At 41.7% G+C, this 16,002-nt stretch overlaps 1 protein-coding gene across 1 annotated transcript; it reads right to left on the bottom strand.

Moving 5' to 3' along the window:
- Window positions 1-7,409: 7,409 nt before the first annotated feature.
- On the bottom strand, window positions 7,410-14,964 carry Dr1 (down-regulator of transcription 1). The gene is made up of 3 exons (XM_050155621.1): window positions 14,216-14,964; window positions 10,064-10,227; window positions 7,410-8,705 (listed from the first exon to the last, which is right to left on the bottom strand). Exons 1-3 carry the CDS (start codon window positions 14,433-14,435, stop codon window positions 8,559-8,561), a joined length of 531 nt encoding a protein of 176 aa, XP_050011578.1. The 5' UTR covers window positions 14,436-14,964; the 3' UTR covers window positions 7,410-8,558.
- Window positions 14,965-16,002: the final 1,038 nt, after the last annotated feature.

Here is a 16,002-nt window from a genome sequence, read left to right as displayed (position 1 = left end):
CCCGAGCCGGCGCACCGGAAATACGTCAACGCGCCAGCAGTCGCTTTCTGTTGACTTCCTTCTGACCGGCCCTCGGAGCGATCTTACCGGGAAAGTCGTTGCCGGCTCGCCCGATTATCTGTAGCCCAAAAAGCTCAAAGATTCTCAGGAGCCCGGTTTCCAGTGCCACACCCACTCGGGATTGCAAGCTTCACGCCTTCCACCCTTGACCCAAGCGCATCTGGCACCGCCGTCGTCCATGCAGGTTTTTACCTGTTGGTTTTCACGTGCATCATGCGCACCTCCCCTCCACCCGGTGTTACTGCCCCGGTTTCCTGCCGGTTTCAAGGACTATTTCTGGGGCAAGCCTGCAGGGTAAGCGACCCTGATTAAAAAGAATCCAAAGTCTCTCAACAGTGAACTCTTGTAAAATCAAAATAAAGTTATATACTTTCTTACTCCAAGAATAATCAAGAAAAGGTCCCAATAAAATCAAAGCAAAACCCAAGTGCAAAAGTATAAATATCTCAATATCTGATATCTTGAATTCACAGTCTGCTGAGCTCTAAAGGCTCGATTTCTTCAGCTCTGCCGTTCCTAGCACACAGCATGTCCTGTAGACTCAGGCTGGCTCTCCTCCAGACCTGCTTCTGTTTGAGGTGGTTGTTTCAAGACACTGATTAGTGTCCCTCCCACAGCATCTGATGCTGCGCCCTCAACAATGGTCTTTCCCCGGGGACCTCATCCCTGCCACACAACTTCGTCATGCCTTCAAGACTGACACCATTTGATAGAGTTGCACACATTGTCAAGTTTGACTGCCAACATGAGAGGCAGTCTTGGCCATTCTGGATCACAGCTGACCCTGAGGAAATAGTTTCAGAAGATTTTAACCTCAATGATGCTGGTCCCTTCTCCCCCCCCCCCCCCCATTTTTTTTTTTTGTTGTTGTTGTTGGTCATTGTTGTTTTTGTTTTCTTGTTTTTCGAGACAGTTTCTCTGTGTAACCCTGGCTGTCCTGGAAGTAGCTCTGTAGTCCACACTGGCCTTGAATTCACAGAGATCTGCTTGCCTTTGGCTCCCAAGTGCTGGGACTAAGGAGTTCGCGACCACTGCCTGACTGCCCGTCCCTTAGCTAACCAGCATTGATTGTATCATTAAAGCGCAGTAAAGCAAAGGCTCCACGTCAGTCATGCTCGTCTCTTGTCAATCATAATCATTCCATTACAGGTGACCAGACATCACAATTTATTTTTTTCTGTTTTTCTTTCAAATAGCCACGAGTACTGTTCTTTCTTTCTATGTTAATTACAGGTCATTAACTATTTTGAAATTGTCCTTCACAAAAATTAGGAAGGTTTTAGTCATTGTTTCTAAACATGTATTTTGTGTTCTATTCTTTGTTTTCTTTTGCAAGTCCATATATTAAATTGTATATTAAATTGTTTCCAAATTGCCCCACCAGTTTCTCAGCCTGTTTCTCTTTGGGGGAAAAAAGTGGAACTTGTAGAACAATAGATGTTTTCTAAATTTTACAAGTCACTAACGCACATCAGTAAAGCAGATGTTTTCTTCTGGTTTCTATTTGATGGATCATCCTCTTTCATTTTTCTACCTTTAAGTACTTGAAGACAGTTTAGGTTGCTTAACTTCTTGTCTGTTCCTCACAGTATTTGGTTTAAGAACCACCCCTTCCCCCAACACAAACCTAGGAAACACATTGTCCAGTTCCTTACATCCAGAAAGATTTCATCTTGGACATTGCAAATCATACGCCACAGGAAAGGTACTTAGAAGATTGTGTTTTAAGTCAGTTTATTCAATTTCCAGACTACTCTTTGTAGAGTTCAGCAGCGGAGTCTCCATTTGTTTCACTTTGCAGGATCTGTTTTCGTTGGCTGCTCAGGATCTTCCATGGATGTGCAGTTTGGTTGTTATCCAATTGTTTGGTTTGGTTTGATAACAGATTTGGGCACTTAAATTCTTTGACTTCTATTCCTGACTACTCCCACTCTTTATTTCTCTGTTTTCCTAGCCTTGTGATGCTCTGGTGTCTAATGTTCCATGGGGTGAAACGGTAGCTTTTGTTTTCATGATTTTTTTCTGTAAGGATGAATGTCTTAGCCACTGTTCTGTTGCTGTAAAGAGACGCTATGACCATGGCAACTCTTACCAAAAAAAAAAAAAAAAAAGCATTTAATTGAGACTTGATTATAGTTTCAGAGGTCTAGTCCTTTGTCGTCATGTGGGGCATGGTGGCATGCAGGCAGGCATGGTGCTGGAGAAGGACAGGGTGCTGAGAGTTTTTCATCTGGATCATCAGGCAACAGGAAGAGACACTTGACCTGGCTTGGGTTTTTGGAACCTCAAATCCTAGCCTTAGTGATGCACCCCTCTAATAAGGCTACACTCCTAATCCTCTCACGTAGTTCCTCTCCCCAATGATCAAACATTTAAATATATGTGCCTATGGGGGATATTCTTTTTAAATTGTTTTTATTGAGCTATATATTTTTCTCTGTTCCTCTCCCCTCCCCTTCTACCCTCTTCCATGATCCCCATGCTCCCAATTTACTCAGGAGATTCTTTTTCAACTTCCCTTATGGATTAGATCCATGTATATATCTCTTAGGGTCCTCTCTGTTGTCTAGGTTCTCTGGGATTGTGATTTGTAGGCTGGTTTTTCTTTGCTTTATGTCTAAAAGCCACTTGTGAGTACATAGGATATTTGTCTTTCTGGGTCTGTGTTACCTCACTCAATATGATGTTTTCTAGATCCATCTATTTGCCTGCAAATTTCAAGATGTCATTATTTCCACTGTGTACTACTCCATTGTGTAAATATACCACATTTTCCTTATCCATTCTTTGGTTGAGGGGCATTTTGGTTGTTTCCAGGTTCTGGCTTTGACAAATAATGCTGCTATGAACATAGTTGAACTCATGTCCTTGTGGCACGATTGAGCATCCTGTGGATATATAAGCAAAAGTGGTATTACTGGGTCTTGAGGAAGGTTGTTTCCTAATTTTCTGAGAAATTGCCACACTGACATTCAAAGGAGTTGTACCAGCTTGCATTCCCATCAGCAATGCAGAAGTGTTCCCTTTATCCCACAGCCTCTCCAGCATAAGTTGTCATCAGTGTTTTTGATCTTGGCCATTCTTACAGGTGTAAGATGGAATCTCAGAGTTGTTTTGATTTGCATTTCTCTGATGGCTAAAATATTGAGCATTTCCTTAAGTGTCTTTCAGCCATTTTAGATTCCTCTGTTGAGAGTTCTCTGTTTAAGTCTGTACTCCATTTTTTTTATTGGATTATTTGTTCCTTTGATGACCAATTTCTTGAGTTGTTTATATATTTAGGAGATCAGACCTCTATCTGATGTGGGGTTGGTGAAGATCTTTTCCATTCTGAAGGCTGCCGTTTTGTCTTGTTGACCGTGTCCTTTGCTTTACGGAAGCTTTTCAGTTTCAGGAAGTCCCATTTATTAATTGTTTCTCTCAGTGTCTGTGCTACTGGGGTTATATTTAGGAAGTGGTCTCCTGTGCCAATGCATTCAAGTGTACTTCCCACTTTCTCTTCTATGAGGTTCAGTGTGACTGTCTTTATGTTGAGGTCTTTGATCCATTTGAACTTGAGTTTTGTGCATGCTGATAGATAAGGATCTATTTTCATTTTTCTACATATTGATATCCAGTTATGCCAGCACCACTTGTTAAATATGCTTCCTTTTTTCCATTTTATATTTTTGCTTCTTTGTCAAAAATCAGGTGTTCGTAGGTGTGTGGATTAATATCTGGATCTTTGATTCAGTTCCATTGGTCCTCCCGTCTGGTTTTTATGTCAATATCAGGCTGTTTTCAGTACTGTAGCTCTGTAGTAGAGTTTGAAGTCAGGATTGTGATGCCTCCAGAAGTTCTTTTATAGTAGAGGATTGTTACTATGAACATTTTTTTTTAATAAAGAACATTCCAGTGCATGGAAGAAACATCTGCAAAGACAGTTTTATTGATAGTTAGTCTACCAAGATGTATGCTCTTCATGTATGCTTATATTCTGTTCCTTTGAATGTAGGATGACACCATAATTGCTCTGACCAATAGAATGTGATAGAAGACTTTCTGGGCCTTATTACCTCAAAACTTCATATGACTGGCAATTTCCATTTCCTTTCATGGAGAATGTTCTTGAGATGCTTTCTTGGAATCTCTCCATGGGCTTTGAAGTCAGGCAAGTAGTGGCATATATCTTTAATCTAGCACTCTTGGAGGAAGATTTCTGTGAGTCTAAGGCCAGCTTCATCTACGGAGCAAGTTCCAAGACAGCCAAGGCTACACAGAGAAATCCTGTCTCGAAAAACCAAAACCAAACAAATATATCCTTCCATGCTATAGGAAGTCCATCCACATTGAAAATCAAGGTGCTACAACTGACTACCCCAGCTAAGAACTCACCTGAAAATGTCCGCTAAGACATGCAAATGAATCATCCTGAACATATTTCACCTTCCAAACAATATTTTATGGATATTTAATTGGGCTGGAGAGAGCTCAGTTAAGAACACTTGTTGCTCTTGCAGAGGACCTGGGTTAAAATTACCAGCAACCAAATAGTGGTTCACAACCATCTCTAACTTTATTCCAGAGGAACTAATGTCCTCTTCTGACCCCCAGTCACCAAGCACACACATGGTGCACATAAATCCATGGAGATAAAACACGTACATACAAAATAAAATAAATCTTAAAAAAGATTTTTCACTCAACTGGTCTCACAAAATGCTCAGAATTGTGAGATGCACCATTGTTTTGTGGGCTGAAGATGAGTGTTTGCCTAGTATATACAAAATCCTGGACTCAATCCCCAGTACTACATAAACCAGGCAACACTTCAGGAAGTGGAGGCAGAAGGACCAGAAACTCCAGGTTGTCCTCCACTACTTAACAAACAGAGAAGATAATTAGAAGGTTACTGGAAGAAACAGATGGCGAGGGACATGGCTGAACTGTTATAGTTGCCAAGCAAGAAAGAGGACCAGAGGTTCCGATGACCAGAATCCACATAAATGTTAGGTGGGTGTGTTGTGGAATAGTTTTTTAACTGTTAAGATGTTACTTTTGTAAAGATGTGTTGCTGTTTTACCTTGCCTGCCTAAGACACCTGATTGTCTAATTGTTGGGACCGTTTGGAGTCCTGGCCTCCAGCTGCTCTTCCCTGCTAGAGATCTTTACTTTCCTTCTGATTTGAGTTACTAAAAGTTGTGTCAAAGTTATTTACCAGCTCTGCTTCACGAGCATGTGTTGCCTTGGCCTTGAGGATCAGAGGATAAGGTTTTCACCTGTTGGCCCACTTGACCGTTGGGTGTATAAGCCTCCATGGTGCTATAGAATAAAGGGCTTCTTACCAGTGACTAGAGGTCCATGTGTCTTTGTATGTTTTAACCTCCAGCCCCCTGCCCGAAGCTCGCGAACTGTATGGTAGCACATAGAGCGCAGACAAGCATTGTGCACGGCATCTAATAAAAAGCTGAACAGCCAATAGCCAGGCAGAGGAGGGATAGGCAGGGCTGGTGGGCAGAGAAAAGGGAGCCAGCTAGGCAGCAAGACTTGGAGGAAGCAGGAAAGCTGGGAGGACAGAATAGAGATGAGGTAAACAAACCTCAGGGCAGCACTCAGATTAATAGAAATGGGTTAATTTAAGTAAAAAAAAAAAAAAAAAAAAAAAAAGCTAGTTAGAAACAAGCCTAACCTAAGGCAAGTTCATAATTGGTAAGTCTCTGTGTCATGATTTGGGGGTTATCCGTCCAAGAAAGCCTGCTACATGGGTGTGGTAGCTCACTAATGAAACAGGGAATCCCTGGAGTGAGCTAACTTAGAAGACTATCTTTATAGGTGACCTCTGGTTTGACCAAGAACGAACAAACTAAAATAACAATCAAGGAAGATTCCTGGCACCAACATTGGGCTTCCACAGGCAAGTGTACACACAAATGCACCCACGCCTACCTGAACACACAATACATTAGTGCATGCATGCATGCATACATATATGCACAGGGAAAAAGAAAAATTAGCCTGCAGAGCAAGATACTGCCTTTTTTTAAAAATTACACTTTAGCAACCTTACAATCTGCTGGAAAAACATAGATTCAGATGGGAAAATATTTGCTAAATATATTTCTCAAAAACTAGGGATTTTGTTTCTCTAAGACTAAATCATTCTAATGACTATAGCAACAAATAATTATGACTTTTAAATGTTAAAAACAGGGCTGGAGAGATGGCTCAGTGGCTAAGAGCTTTACTTGTTATTCCAAAGGTCCTGAGTTCAATTCCCAGCATCCACATAGTGGCTCACACCATCTGTAATGAGATTTAGTGCCCTCTTCTGGCCTGCAGTGATACATACAGGCAGAACACCATATACATAATAAAAATAAATTATTAAAAAAATGTTAAAAACAAGGTACTGCTTAATGAGTGTAAGCAGTGCCCGTATCTGGACATTTACAAAAAGAAGAAAAACTATGTTTTCTGAAATAGCAGTAAACTAATGGGAAAGGGGACACTGCATACCAAATAACCCATGTCTTTCATACTAGTCATTCTCAAAAGTGCTGAAAATCATAACAGAAATTGCCATATAATCATTAATTACAAAAACAATTTATAAAACACATCAGAATTTTATTGCTTGAAGAATACAGCATATGAAATCACAAGAACATCAAAATGGAAAGTCACTAGGCCTCAAACATATAATACATTATCAGATGCAGTAAAATATTAATTAACCTGAAGACTGCATCAGAAAAGAAGTATGGAAAAATATCTAAGTTGTTTGAGAAACATACACTTAACAAAGTAAAAGAATGTTACAGTACAAATTAGAATAGCCAGCCATGACTAACTTATTGTTGTAGACTAAACTACCTACCTTTGGTACTTAACCTTTTTGAAAAAACGATTCCTTCTAGTTTTTTCCAAACACGTCATGGGCATATCCATGAAACACCTTAAAATAACTCATAAAGCATTCAGCAAAATTACTATCCTTTTACTACCTTTTCTGTTATACTGGGGAAGAATATCTATCTGATAAATGCATAACAATATTTCCCTTTTTCTAAAACTGCAAAATATGAATATTAAGAAATCTAATCCTTATAAACTCTACTTAGCTCTCCAATTAAAATTAAAATCCTGGCAGCTAGAATCTCTTCTGGGGCTTGGTGAATACAGAAATTTAAATGACTTGGCAACAGACATAGGAACTTAATGACTTCCTTAGATGGCATTTGTTTTGTTTCCAAACAAGCAATCCACCATTTCTCCAGATACACCGGGTCCCTCTCACAAACACTGTCACACTTCAGTCACCGAAACCAAATTCAAGCTGCTTCCTTTAACAAGCAAGTTAACACTTCATATAGGGCTGGTCAGTTATGACACTTTAATCAAACGCAAAACTTTAAAGCCATCACTCAATTATGAGGGGGACGACGTCATATCAAGAATTAGCACTGGACTCTTACGGTCACCTAGTCAAGAAAATGCAAATGTTACGCTAAAACCAAACAATATGTAAACTACATGTTAAATAATATTTTTAAAGCCCTCTCTCATCGCAAACATGTTCATTAGTTTTCATTTATTTCCCCTAGCAAGTCTGAATATCCATGAGCCTCAGTTAAGCCAACGGAACCCAAGCAACAGTTGCATAAGTCTTACCTCTATACGCAAATGACATAAACATGAACTAAGCAAGTAATACTATGAACAGTTACCAAACTGGAGTGAAACAGTGCGAATCACAACAATCTTCAAGATTAGCCAGTTTCTGAAATGGCATAGTGTAGCTCAGGATAAATTATACTATGATAAAACTAGTCTTTACTGTTACACAAAACAATAACAAAATCAAAAACATAACTCACCAAATTTATACAGCTATTAGTGAATACATTTCCTTTCTAGTTTTTGAATGTCTTATTTGAGTTTTTCTCTTAGCAAGTATATTTATCTGAGCATATATAATTGTTGCTGCATATATACTCACTTTAAAAGACAAAAAAAATTAGATACTATATAGAACTGAATTTTTTCTGCCGACCTGATTCAACGTATTCTGCATCACACCATGCCCCATCTCAATATAAAACTCTCAATTTTAGTTCTGTTAAAAGGGCAGAGAAAATGCAAATACAAATTAAGACATCTGTGAATTTCACTGCATTTTTATAAACCTGACATTTTCTGTAATATTATTTATAGAACAAATAAAGTGTTCACACTACTCATAAATTCCAGAAACACCATTACAAATTCAAAGCTGATGTTATGTTAGACTCCAGAAACACCGTTACAAATTCAAAGCTGATGTTATACTGAACCTTAAATTTTCATGTTCAAAGAGACAGTTTTACATGTACAGCACAGCAGTTGAAACCTGACAGCAGACGTCTCTAGAACACCAACGGTAAGTCCACCAGGATGCATACACAATTACAGATAAGCATTTCTTCCACTGTTTTTTTTTTTTTATATATAGAGAGGACCAGAAGCTGAGATGGTGAATTTCAGATATCATCATCATCTTCTTCATCTTGAGAAGATCCTGCCTGATTGGATGCGCTGGCTGAGGCTGCAGCAAGCTGGGCTTGTTGGGCGGCTTGCTGCATTTGAAGCCATTCCTGTTGGGCCAATTCTGCTTGTTGCTGTCTAGCCTAAGAATTAAAAACATAAAAGTGTACACATTTTGGTTAAGTGTAAATTAAAGTAACTAACAGACTTACTCAACAAATGTATATAGATATTTTCCAAGTACTATGTAATTATGACATACCTAGAAAAACAAGAACTCTTAATATTTTTAGTTCAACTGAAGAAAGTGAAAAGGGACTGGAGAGATGGCTCAACAGTTAAAAGCACTGGTTGCTCTTCCAGAGGATCTAGGTTTCTTAGCACCCACATGACAGATCACAACTATCTGTTAAAGGATCCAACATCCTCTTCTGGCCTCTGCAGGCAATGTACACTTGTCCTGGAACTAGCTCTTATAGACCAGGTTGGCCTTGAACTCGCAGAGATCTACCTGCCTCTGCTGGGATTAAAGGGGTGTGCCACCACCGCCCAGCTTAGTAGTTTATTTTTTAAGATTTATTATTTTAATTATGTATGTGTGTGTGTCTGCAGGGGATATGTACATGAGTATTGGTACTCTCAAAGGCCAAAGGTGTTGGATCTCCTTGGAGCCTCCCAAAGTGAGTCCTGGGATCCAAACTCAGGTCCTCTGGAATAGTATGCATTCTTTTTTTTTTTTTTTTTTTTTTTTTTTTTGGATTTTTTGAGACAGGGTTTCTCTGTAGCTTTGGAGCCTGTCCTGGAACTCCCTTTGTAGACCAGGCTGGCCTCGAAATCGCAGAGATCTGCCTGCCTCTGCCTCCCTAGTGCTGGGATTAAAGGCGTGCGCCACCACCACCTGGCTAGTATGCATTCTTAACCAAAACTCTTTCTTGCCTACTTTAATGAACGACACTTGTATCTTGTGCCTGATAATGTTTAAGGCTCAAATGCAGTGAGGTTTGATGGTACAATTTACCTCAGTACTTGAGGGACTGAGTCAGGAGAACTGTAAAACCAGCTTGGTACAGATCAATGCCTTGCTAGCAGAAAATGTTGGACTTTCCTTGTATCCACTCATAATAAAATCTATTAGCGGCCAGGCAGTGGTGGTAGTGGTCTTTAATCCCAGCATATGGGAGGCAGAGGCAGGTGAATCTCTAAGTTTGAGGCCAGCCTGGTCTACAGATTGAGATCCAGCACAGTCAGGGAAACACAGAGAAACCCTGTCTGGAAAAACAAAAACAAAACAACAATAAAAAGAAAAAAAGGAAAGAAAATCGGTGTTGCAATCATTTACATGAACTAGAGTCAAACTGGCCAAGTTCTAAACATCAGACTCAGTAATAAGCAATGAGCTAGAGAAAGAATCCTCTAGATATGTTGATTTATGAAGTGATTTTCAAAAACCCCTTGAATTTGGTAAATTTCCAATGAAAATAATGTAAAGCACACTACTTACCTTTGCAAACAATTCCTGTTGCTGTCTCAATAGCTCTTCCTCGGGAATGCCAAGGTTTTCTAAACGAGAACTGGCCTTTCTTCTTTTTAGCGCTACCGTCTTGCATTCTTGTAAGACTTCTTTTACTTCACTGATGTAAGAGCCAAACCCCAAACTTTCTAGTGCTGCAGAAATAAAAGCACGAAAGGTGAAAAATATAGCTTTCCCTCATTCATGTAACATTTAGTTTCCTGTTGAGAGACAGTTATGTAGCAACTGTCTGGTTAACTAAGACAAAATATTTTTATCAACCATTAGCCTTCAAGGTTTTTGTTCTTAATTGTGTGTGTGTGATTTGTACACGTGAGTGTAGTGCCCATAGAGGCCAGGTGAGGGCACAGTACTCCCCAGGAGCTGGAGTTAAAGGCAACCTGTGAGTGTGTGAAAGCCCAAGTCCTCTGCAAGAACAGCACCATGCTCTTAACCTTTGAGCTTATCTCTCTAGCCCCATATTTACCTACTTCCTTAATATTTGGCTAGAGACTGGTTAAAAGCTAATGGAACATTTCAAGGCACACAGGTTTTTATTTTTCCCTCTTTAACTTTTAAAATTTCTTACAAGAACATGTGGTTTGAGTAAGAAAAATATCTTTCCTATGCCACTTATAATAGTCAAGCATCATTAAGTCTGTCTGTTTATTAAAGAATACAAAAAAAGGCAAATTATTTGGAATTTACTGGTTAATGACATAGTTTGTCCCATTAAAAAATAGGCTAGGAACATATATTCATTAAGTTACTGAAAGTAGGATGAAAAATAGTTAAGCTAACTAAATTATGATATTTTATATATTTATTTGGTGATAAAATTATTTCAGTTCCTAACTACACTTTAGCAACTGAGTGAGTAAAATGGCCTGAAGTAAGGTACAGTTAGTTAACTTTATTATAAAAACTCTAACTTCAACATGAAAACCTTTTAAAAACGTGTATTAACAAAAAACAGGGGCTGGAAAGACGACTCAGTGGGTAAGAGCACTGGCTGCTCTTCCACAGGACCCGGGATTCAATTCCCAGCACCCACATGGCAGCTTACAACTGTCTGTAACTCCAGTTTCAGGTGCTCTGACACCCTCACACAGACATACCTGCAGGCAAAACACCAACACACATAAAATAAAAATAAATAAAACAGGGCTGGAGAGATGGCTCAGTGGTTAAGAGCATTGCCTGCTCTTCCAAAGGTCCTGAGTTCAATTCCCAGCAACCACATGGTGGCTCACAACAACCTGTAAAGAGGTCTGGCGCCCTCTTCTGGCCTTCAGGCATACAGACAGAATATTGTATACATAATAAATAAATATTAAAAAAAAATAAATAAATAAAACACAGAGAGAAAGAGAGAGACAGAGAGAGAATGTATATTATATGTATATATCTTCTGTTCCTAAATAATCAATGCTGACAGCATTGTAACTGGCCTGGAACTCACTTGCTTTTGCCTCTCACAGAAAAACAATCTGAAAAGGTTGTATCTATCATAATTTTACCAGCTTTCCAGAGTTACTCAGGAAGGATACATTTCAAATACCTAGAACACACCCACACACAAATTTCTCCGATGTGCAGTGCTAGTGCACGCCTTTAATCCCAGCAGAGGAGGCAGAGGCATGCTCATCTCTGAGTTCCAGGCCGCCCGGTCTTGAAAAACCAAGCAAACAAACAAAAACCTTACGGCAACTACATTACACTAACTGGAGCAAAACTACAGCTATTCTTACATACACAGGGTTTCTCTGTGTAACAGCCCTACCTGTCCTGGAACTAGCTCTTGCAGACCAGGCTGGCTACACAGAGACCCACCTGCCTCAAGATGAAAACCACCACCACTTGGCTGTATTGGTGTTTTAGCTGCATGCGTGTCTGTGTGAGGCTGTCAGGGTGTGGGGTCCCTTAGAACTGGAGTTGCAGACAGTTATGAGCCTCTGCACAGGTGCTGGGAGTTGAACCCAAGTCCTCTGGAAAAGCAATCAGTGCTCCTAACCGCGAGCCATCTCTCCAGCCCCTCTTATATACTTATTGGCAACATTACAAGAAAAAGGTAAATTTATGAGCGTCAACAGGTCGATTCACAGGTTTTTTTAATTTTTAACATCAGTAGATTGCCACCATCACAGAAAATAGTTTTTCACTGTAACTTTCTGAGTCATGCATTAAACGAAGTTAGCGTATTCCAAAGTGGAACTATTTAGCATACTGCTTGCTATGGCTGAACTTTTATTCAATCATCTTGTCAATCAGAACTCTAAATATATCCTAGAAAAAATGAACCTTTCCCCAAGAAGACAGATTGCGTTATTAGATTCTTGGAACAATCTCATTTTCCTGGTACAAACACATGTGTAGGCAACTCCTACTGAAATCCTCTGCGGTTTCCACTAAAAACTGATGCTTTAGGAGGAGCCAAAGACAATGTTGGCTATTTGTCAGGTGATTGTTCAAAGACTTAGGAAAACAATCACATATACAACATAAAAATAAAAAACAGACAACTTGGCTTCCATTTTTCTTACCACTCAGCAAATGAAACCAGCAGTTTAAAAAAAAAAAAAAACTAGTTTCAAGAATCAAATAGGTGGGTTGGGAAAATAGCTCTGTAGGACAATGCTTGCCTAGCACATGTAAGGCCCTGAATTACACACACACACACACACACACACGAATCAAATAAATGCTCGGTAGTGGTGGCGCACGCATTTACTCCAGCACTCAGGAGGCAGAGGCAGGCAGATCTCTGTGAGTTCCAGGCCAGCCTGGTCTAGAGAACTAGTTCCCTGACAGCTAGAAATGTTACACAGAGAAACCCCGTCTTGAAAAAAGAAAAAAAAATCAAATAAGCAGCAGGGAATGGTGGTTACAGCAAGCGTTTTTTTCCCTTAGGGGTTATCTACTGTGAACTGAAATGGCAGAGTACGTGCGTATGTGATATACTTATTTATACACACACAATATCGTCACAGCAGGGTGTGCTTTACCGCTACCTTCAGCACAGGGTAAAGGCTCACAGGAGTCACTTTGTCTTTTTTTCAATCCTGATAGTGGAAAAATATAAGTTATTGCTTCAGACTCAATGCAACTTTCTCTTAAGAGTTCATGAAAAGCCACAGAGAGTATTTTCCCCCAAAAGTGCTGTCTCCCTTCCCTGCGACCATCAAAAACGCAGTCTCCCAAATCCCTACTAAAAATATTTTCCAAGATAAGGAAGAAACTGTTGAGATGTTTAGAAATGCTTTTCAATAAAACCTTAAATACACACACACACACACAAACGGGAACAGCACAAGGAGAGGACAGAGAGCCTGCTAGCGTGTGTCAGACCCAGTTCAAGGCCCAGTACTGCAAGAGGTGTGGGTGCCCTTGTCACCTTTTGCATAGCTTTCAGTACAAGCTTTTCAACATTTTCTAAGACTAAAACAATCAAAAGTTAGAGGAAGTCAAAAAGAAAAAAAATGTCATTTGCCTTTTTCTTACAGAGAGCTTTGGTTAACATGGTGATGATTTTTTTTTTTTTATCAAATTTTAAAGCAAAAACTGGCTCCCTTTTTGGAAAGCAATAAACTTTACAACACTTAACACTCAAGTTAATATGTATATATAATTCCGTACTGGTAATCAAACGCAGGACCCGTGCATGCCAGGCACACGATACACCACTGACCTACATCCACAGTCCAAGTGTTTTTTTCTATTCGTGTGTTCAAAATGAATCTTTTCCTCTACACTGGTAAAAAGGGTCAGGTGAGGAAGAGGTATTCTGTGACTCAACGCATGCTTGACGTTCTTTCTAAAATTTAACTTTCCCTGAGAGAACCTTTAAGCTCCTTTCTCACCTGTTATTATCCAAGTTAAACTGCAGACAGTCAATTCTGGTTGCTTTAAGACCCGACTGCAAACTGTACTAGTTAGGTATTGAGGATGTTTGCTGACCCTAATGTTTGCATTTCTTATTTGCACTAGCTGGATGAAAAATGTCCGAAGAATGCTACATAGGTATTTTCTTAAGATGCAAGCTGTCTCTAGGCCTTTGTGACTTCTTCGTTACAGGACTTACTAGTGACACGAAGCGGTCAGCAAGACTTTCCCCCTGGACCGTCATTTCAACAAGTTCCATACCTTGTATGACGTGCTCTGGGGAAATCGTCTTCTTTTCCGACTTGTTGCAAATCTCATTGGCTTCCGAAGATATAAGGTGAATGAATTCAGTGCAGCAGTTCACGACCAGCTCTCGGGCGTCGTTGGCCACCCGGACGTTAGGGAGAGTCTCTTTGATCATCTTATTTATAGCAGCTCTGGGGATAGTGAGGTCATCATCGTTGCCAGACGAGGAAGCCATCGTACCTTCCTGCCTTTCGGGCCCCAACTTTTAAACTCCTCGACTCTGGTCCACCACTCCGCGAAGATTTCAGGCTGCCCCCGGGCAGGGGCGTCGGGGTCGGGGGAGCTCGGAGAGGAGGGAGAGGTGGGTTGGCGGGCCGAGAACGCCCACTGTGTGGGAGCTCCTAGTGCGCGTCTGAAGGGAAGGTCGGGGTGCCGAGGGCTCCGGGGACCCGGACGGCACGGGAGCCCCGCCGGCCGCAGGCCCGGGAGGACACCCACAGGCCCGGCTCTACAGAGCCGGAGCCCCCGCGGCCGCCGCCACCAGCAGCGGTTGCCGCCGCCTCGGCCAAACCATCCTTCGGGCACCCGCGCGGCCGCCTCACAACATGTCTGCCGAGGCCGCCGGGGAAGCAAGGCGAACGGGGCCGAGCACAGCCGGAGCCGCGGCCTCCGCCGCCGCCGGGGCGAGAGCAGGGGCGGAAGCCGAGCGGCGCTAACGGTGGTCTCGCTGCAGGCCGGGAAGGAGGCTTGCCGCAAGCTGGTCCCAGCACACTTTGCGCCACCGGAAGTCTCTCTCCCCAGGTCCCACCCTCCCTCCTCCGCGGATTTCCGGGTGTGCTCCCCGCCCTGCCCCACGAGGCGGGCGGGAGGCGGAACGGCGGGAGGCGGGACGGCAGTGCTCCCGCGGCGTTTCCGCGGTCAGGCCCTAGGGGAGCTCGCTGGCCCTGTGCAGGCTGTGTGGGCAGAAGAGCCGCCGAGGGCCACGTGGCGGAGGAGCCCTGGTCGCTACCACGGAACTTCCTTTTCCTCTTTCCTCAGCTGGTCGGAATTAGGGCACTGAGTGACAGGAGCTCCGAATGGGACACGGGGAAGCAGAGCCCTGTGTGTGACCGGAGGAGGGATTTTTATAACTAACAGCGTTCAGATCAGAGCTCCCTGCTCTCGTTTATGAGGAAGAAAGGAAACTTTCAGAAAAGTGGCTCTCCTCGGTAACGAGGAGCCAGTAGTCAGATCCAATATAGTGTATTATCTTAAGCAACTCGGATATATGCTTCTTTCCGGGGTGGTTATAAATAACTAGTGCCAGGTTCATTACAGAAGTTGCATTATTAAAAATTAGATATAATAAAGCTCACAGTCGGGCATGGTGGCGCACGCCTTTAATCCCAGCACTCTGGAGGTAGAGAGGCAAGCGGATCTCTGGGAGTTCAAGGCCAACCTGGTCTACATAGTTCCAGGACAACCAGGACTGTTAAATAGAGAAATCCTGTCTCCGAAAACCATACAACGAAAAAGAAAAACTCACGTACTGTCACATTAGCCAATAGTGGAATGTTGTAATTTTTAAAAGGGCTAAACTATTAAATGCATGCGCGCAGTTCAGTTCATCGTATTCTTTGTTGACAGACTGGCAGATGGGATGTTTGCAATATTCTCTTCAGGTATTTGGTTTCCAGGAGACCATCACTGTCAGCTGCTCTCTCTCTCCCACCCACTCTATTAGACATAGTTCCACCACGGAGCTTGAACAACAGCCTTGAGTAACGTTTTCTCCAAGATGTTTGCTAGAAAGTGTAGATTCT

The sequence above is a fragment of the Alexandromys fortis genome, unplaced genomic scaffold, assembly GCF_014885135.2.
Source record: "Alexandromys fortis isolate MF-2015 unplaced genomic scaffold, M_Fortis_MF-2015_v1.1 scaffold_87, whole genome shotgun sequence".
In the NCBI taxonomy this organism is placed as follows: Eukaryota; Metazoa; Chordata; class Mammalia; order Rodentia; family Cricetidae; genus Alexandromys; species Alexandromys fortis.
The sequence above is the reverse complement of the archived record's forward strand: the minus strand, read 5'-3'. Positions and strand labels throughout refer to the sequence as shown.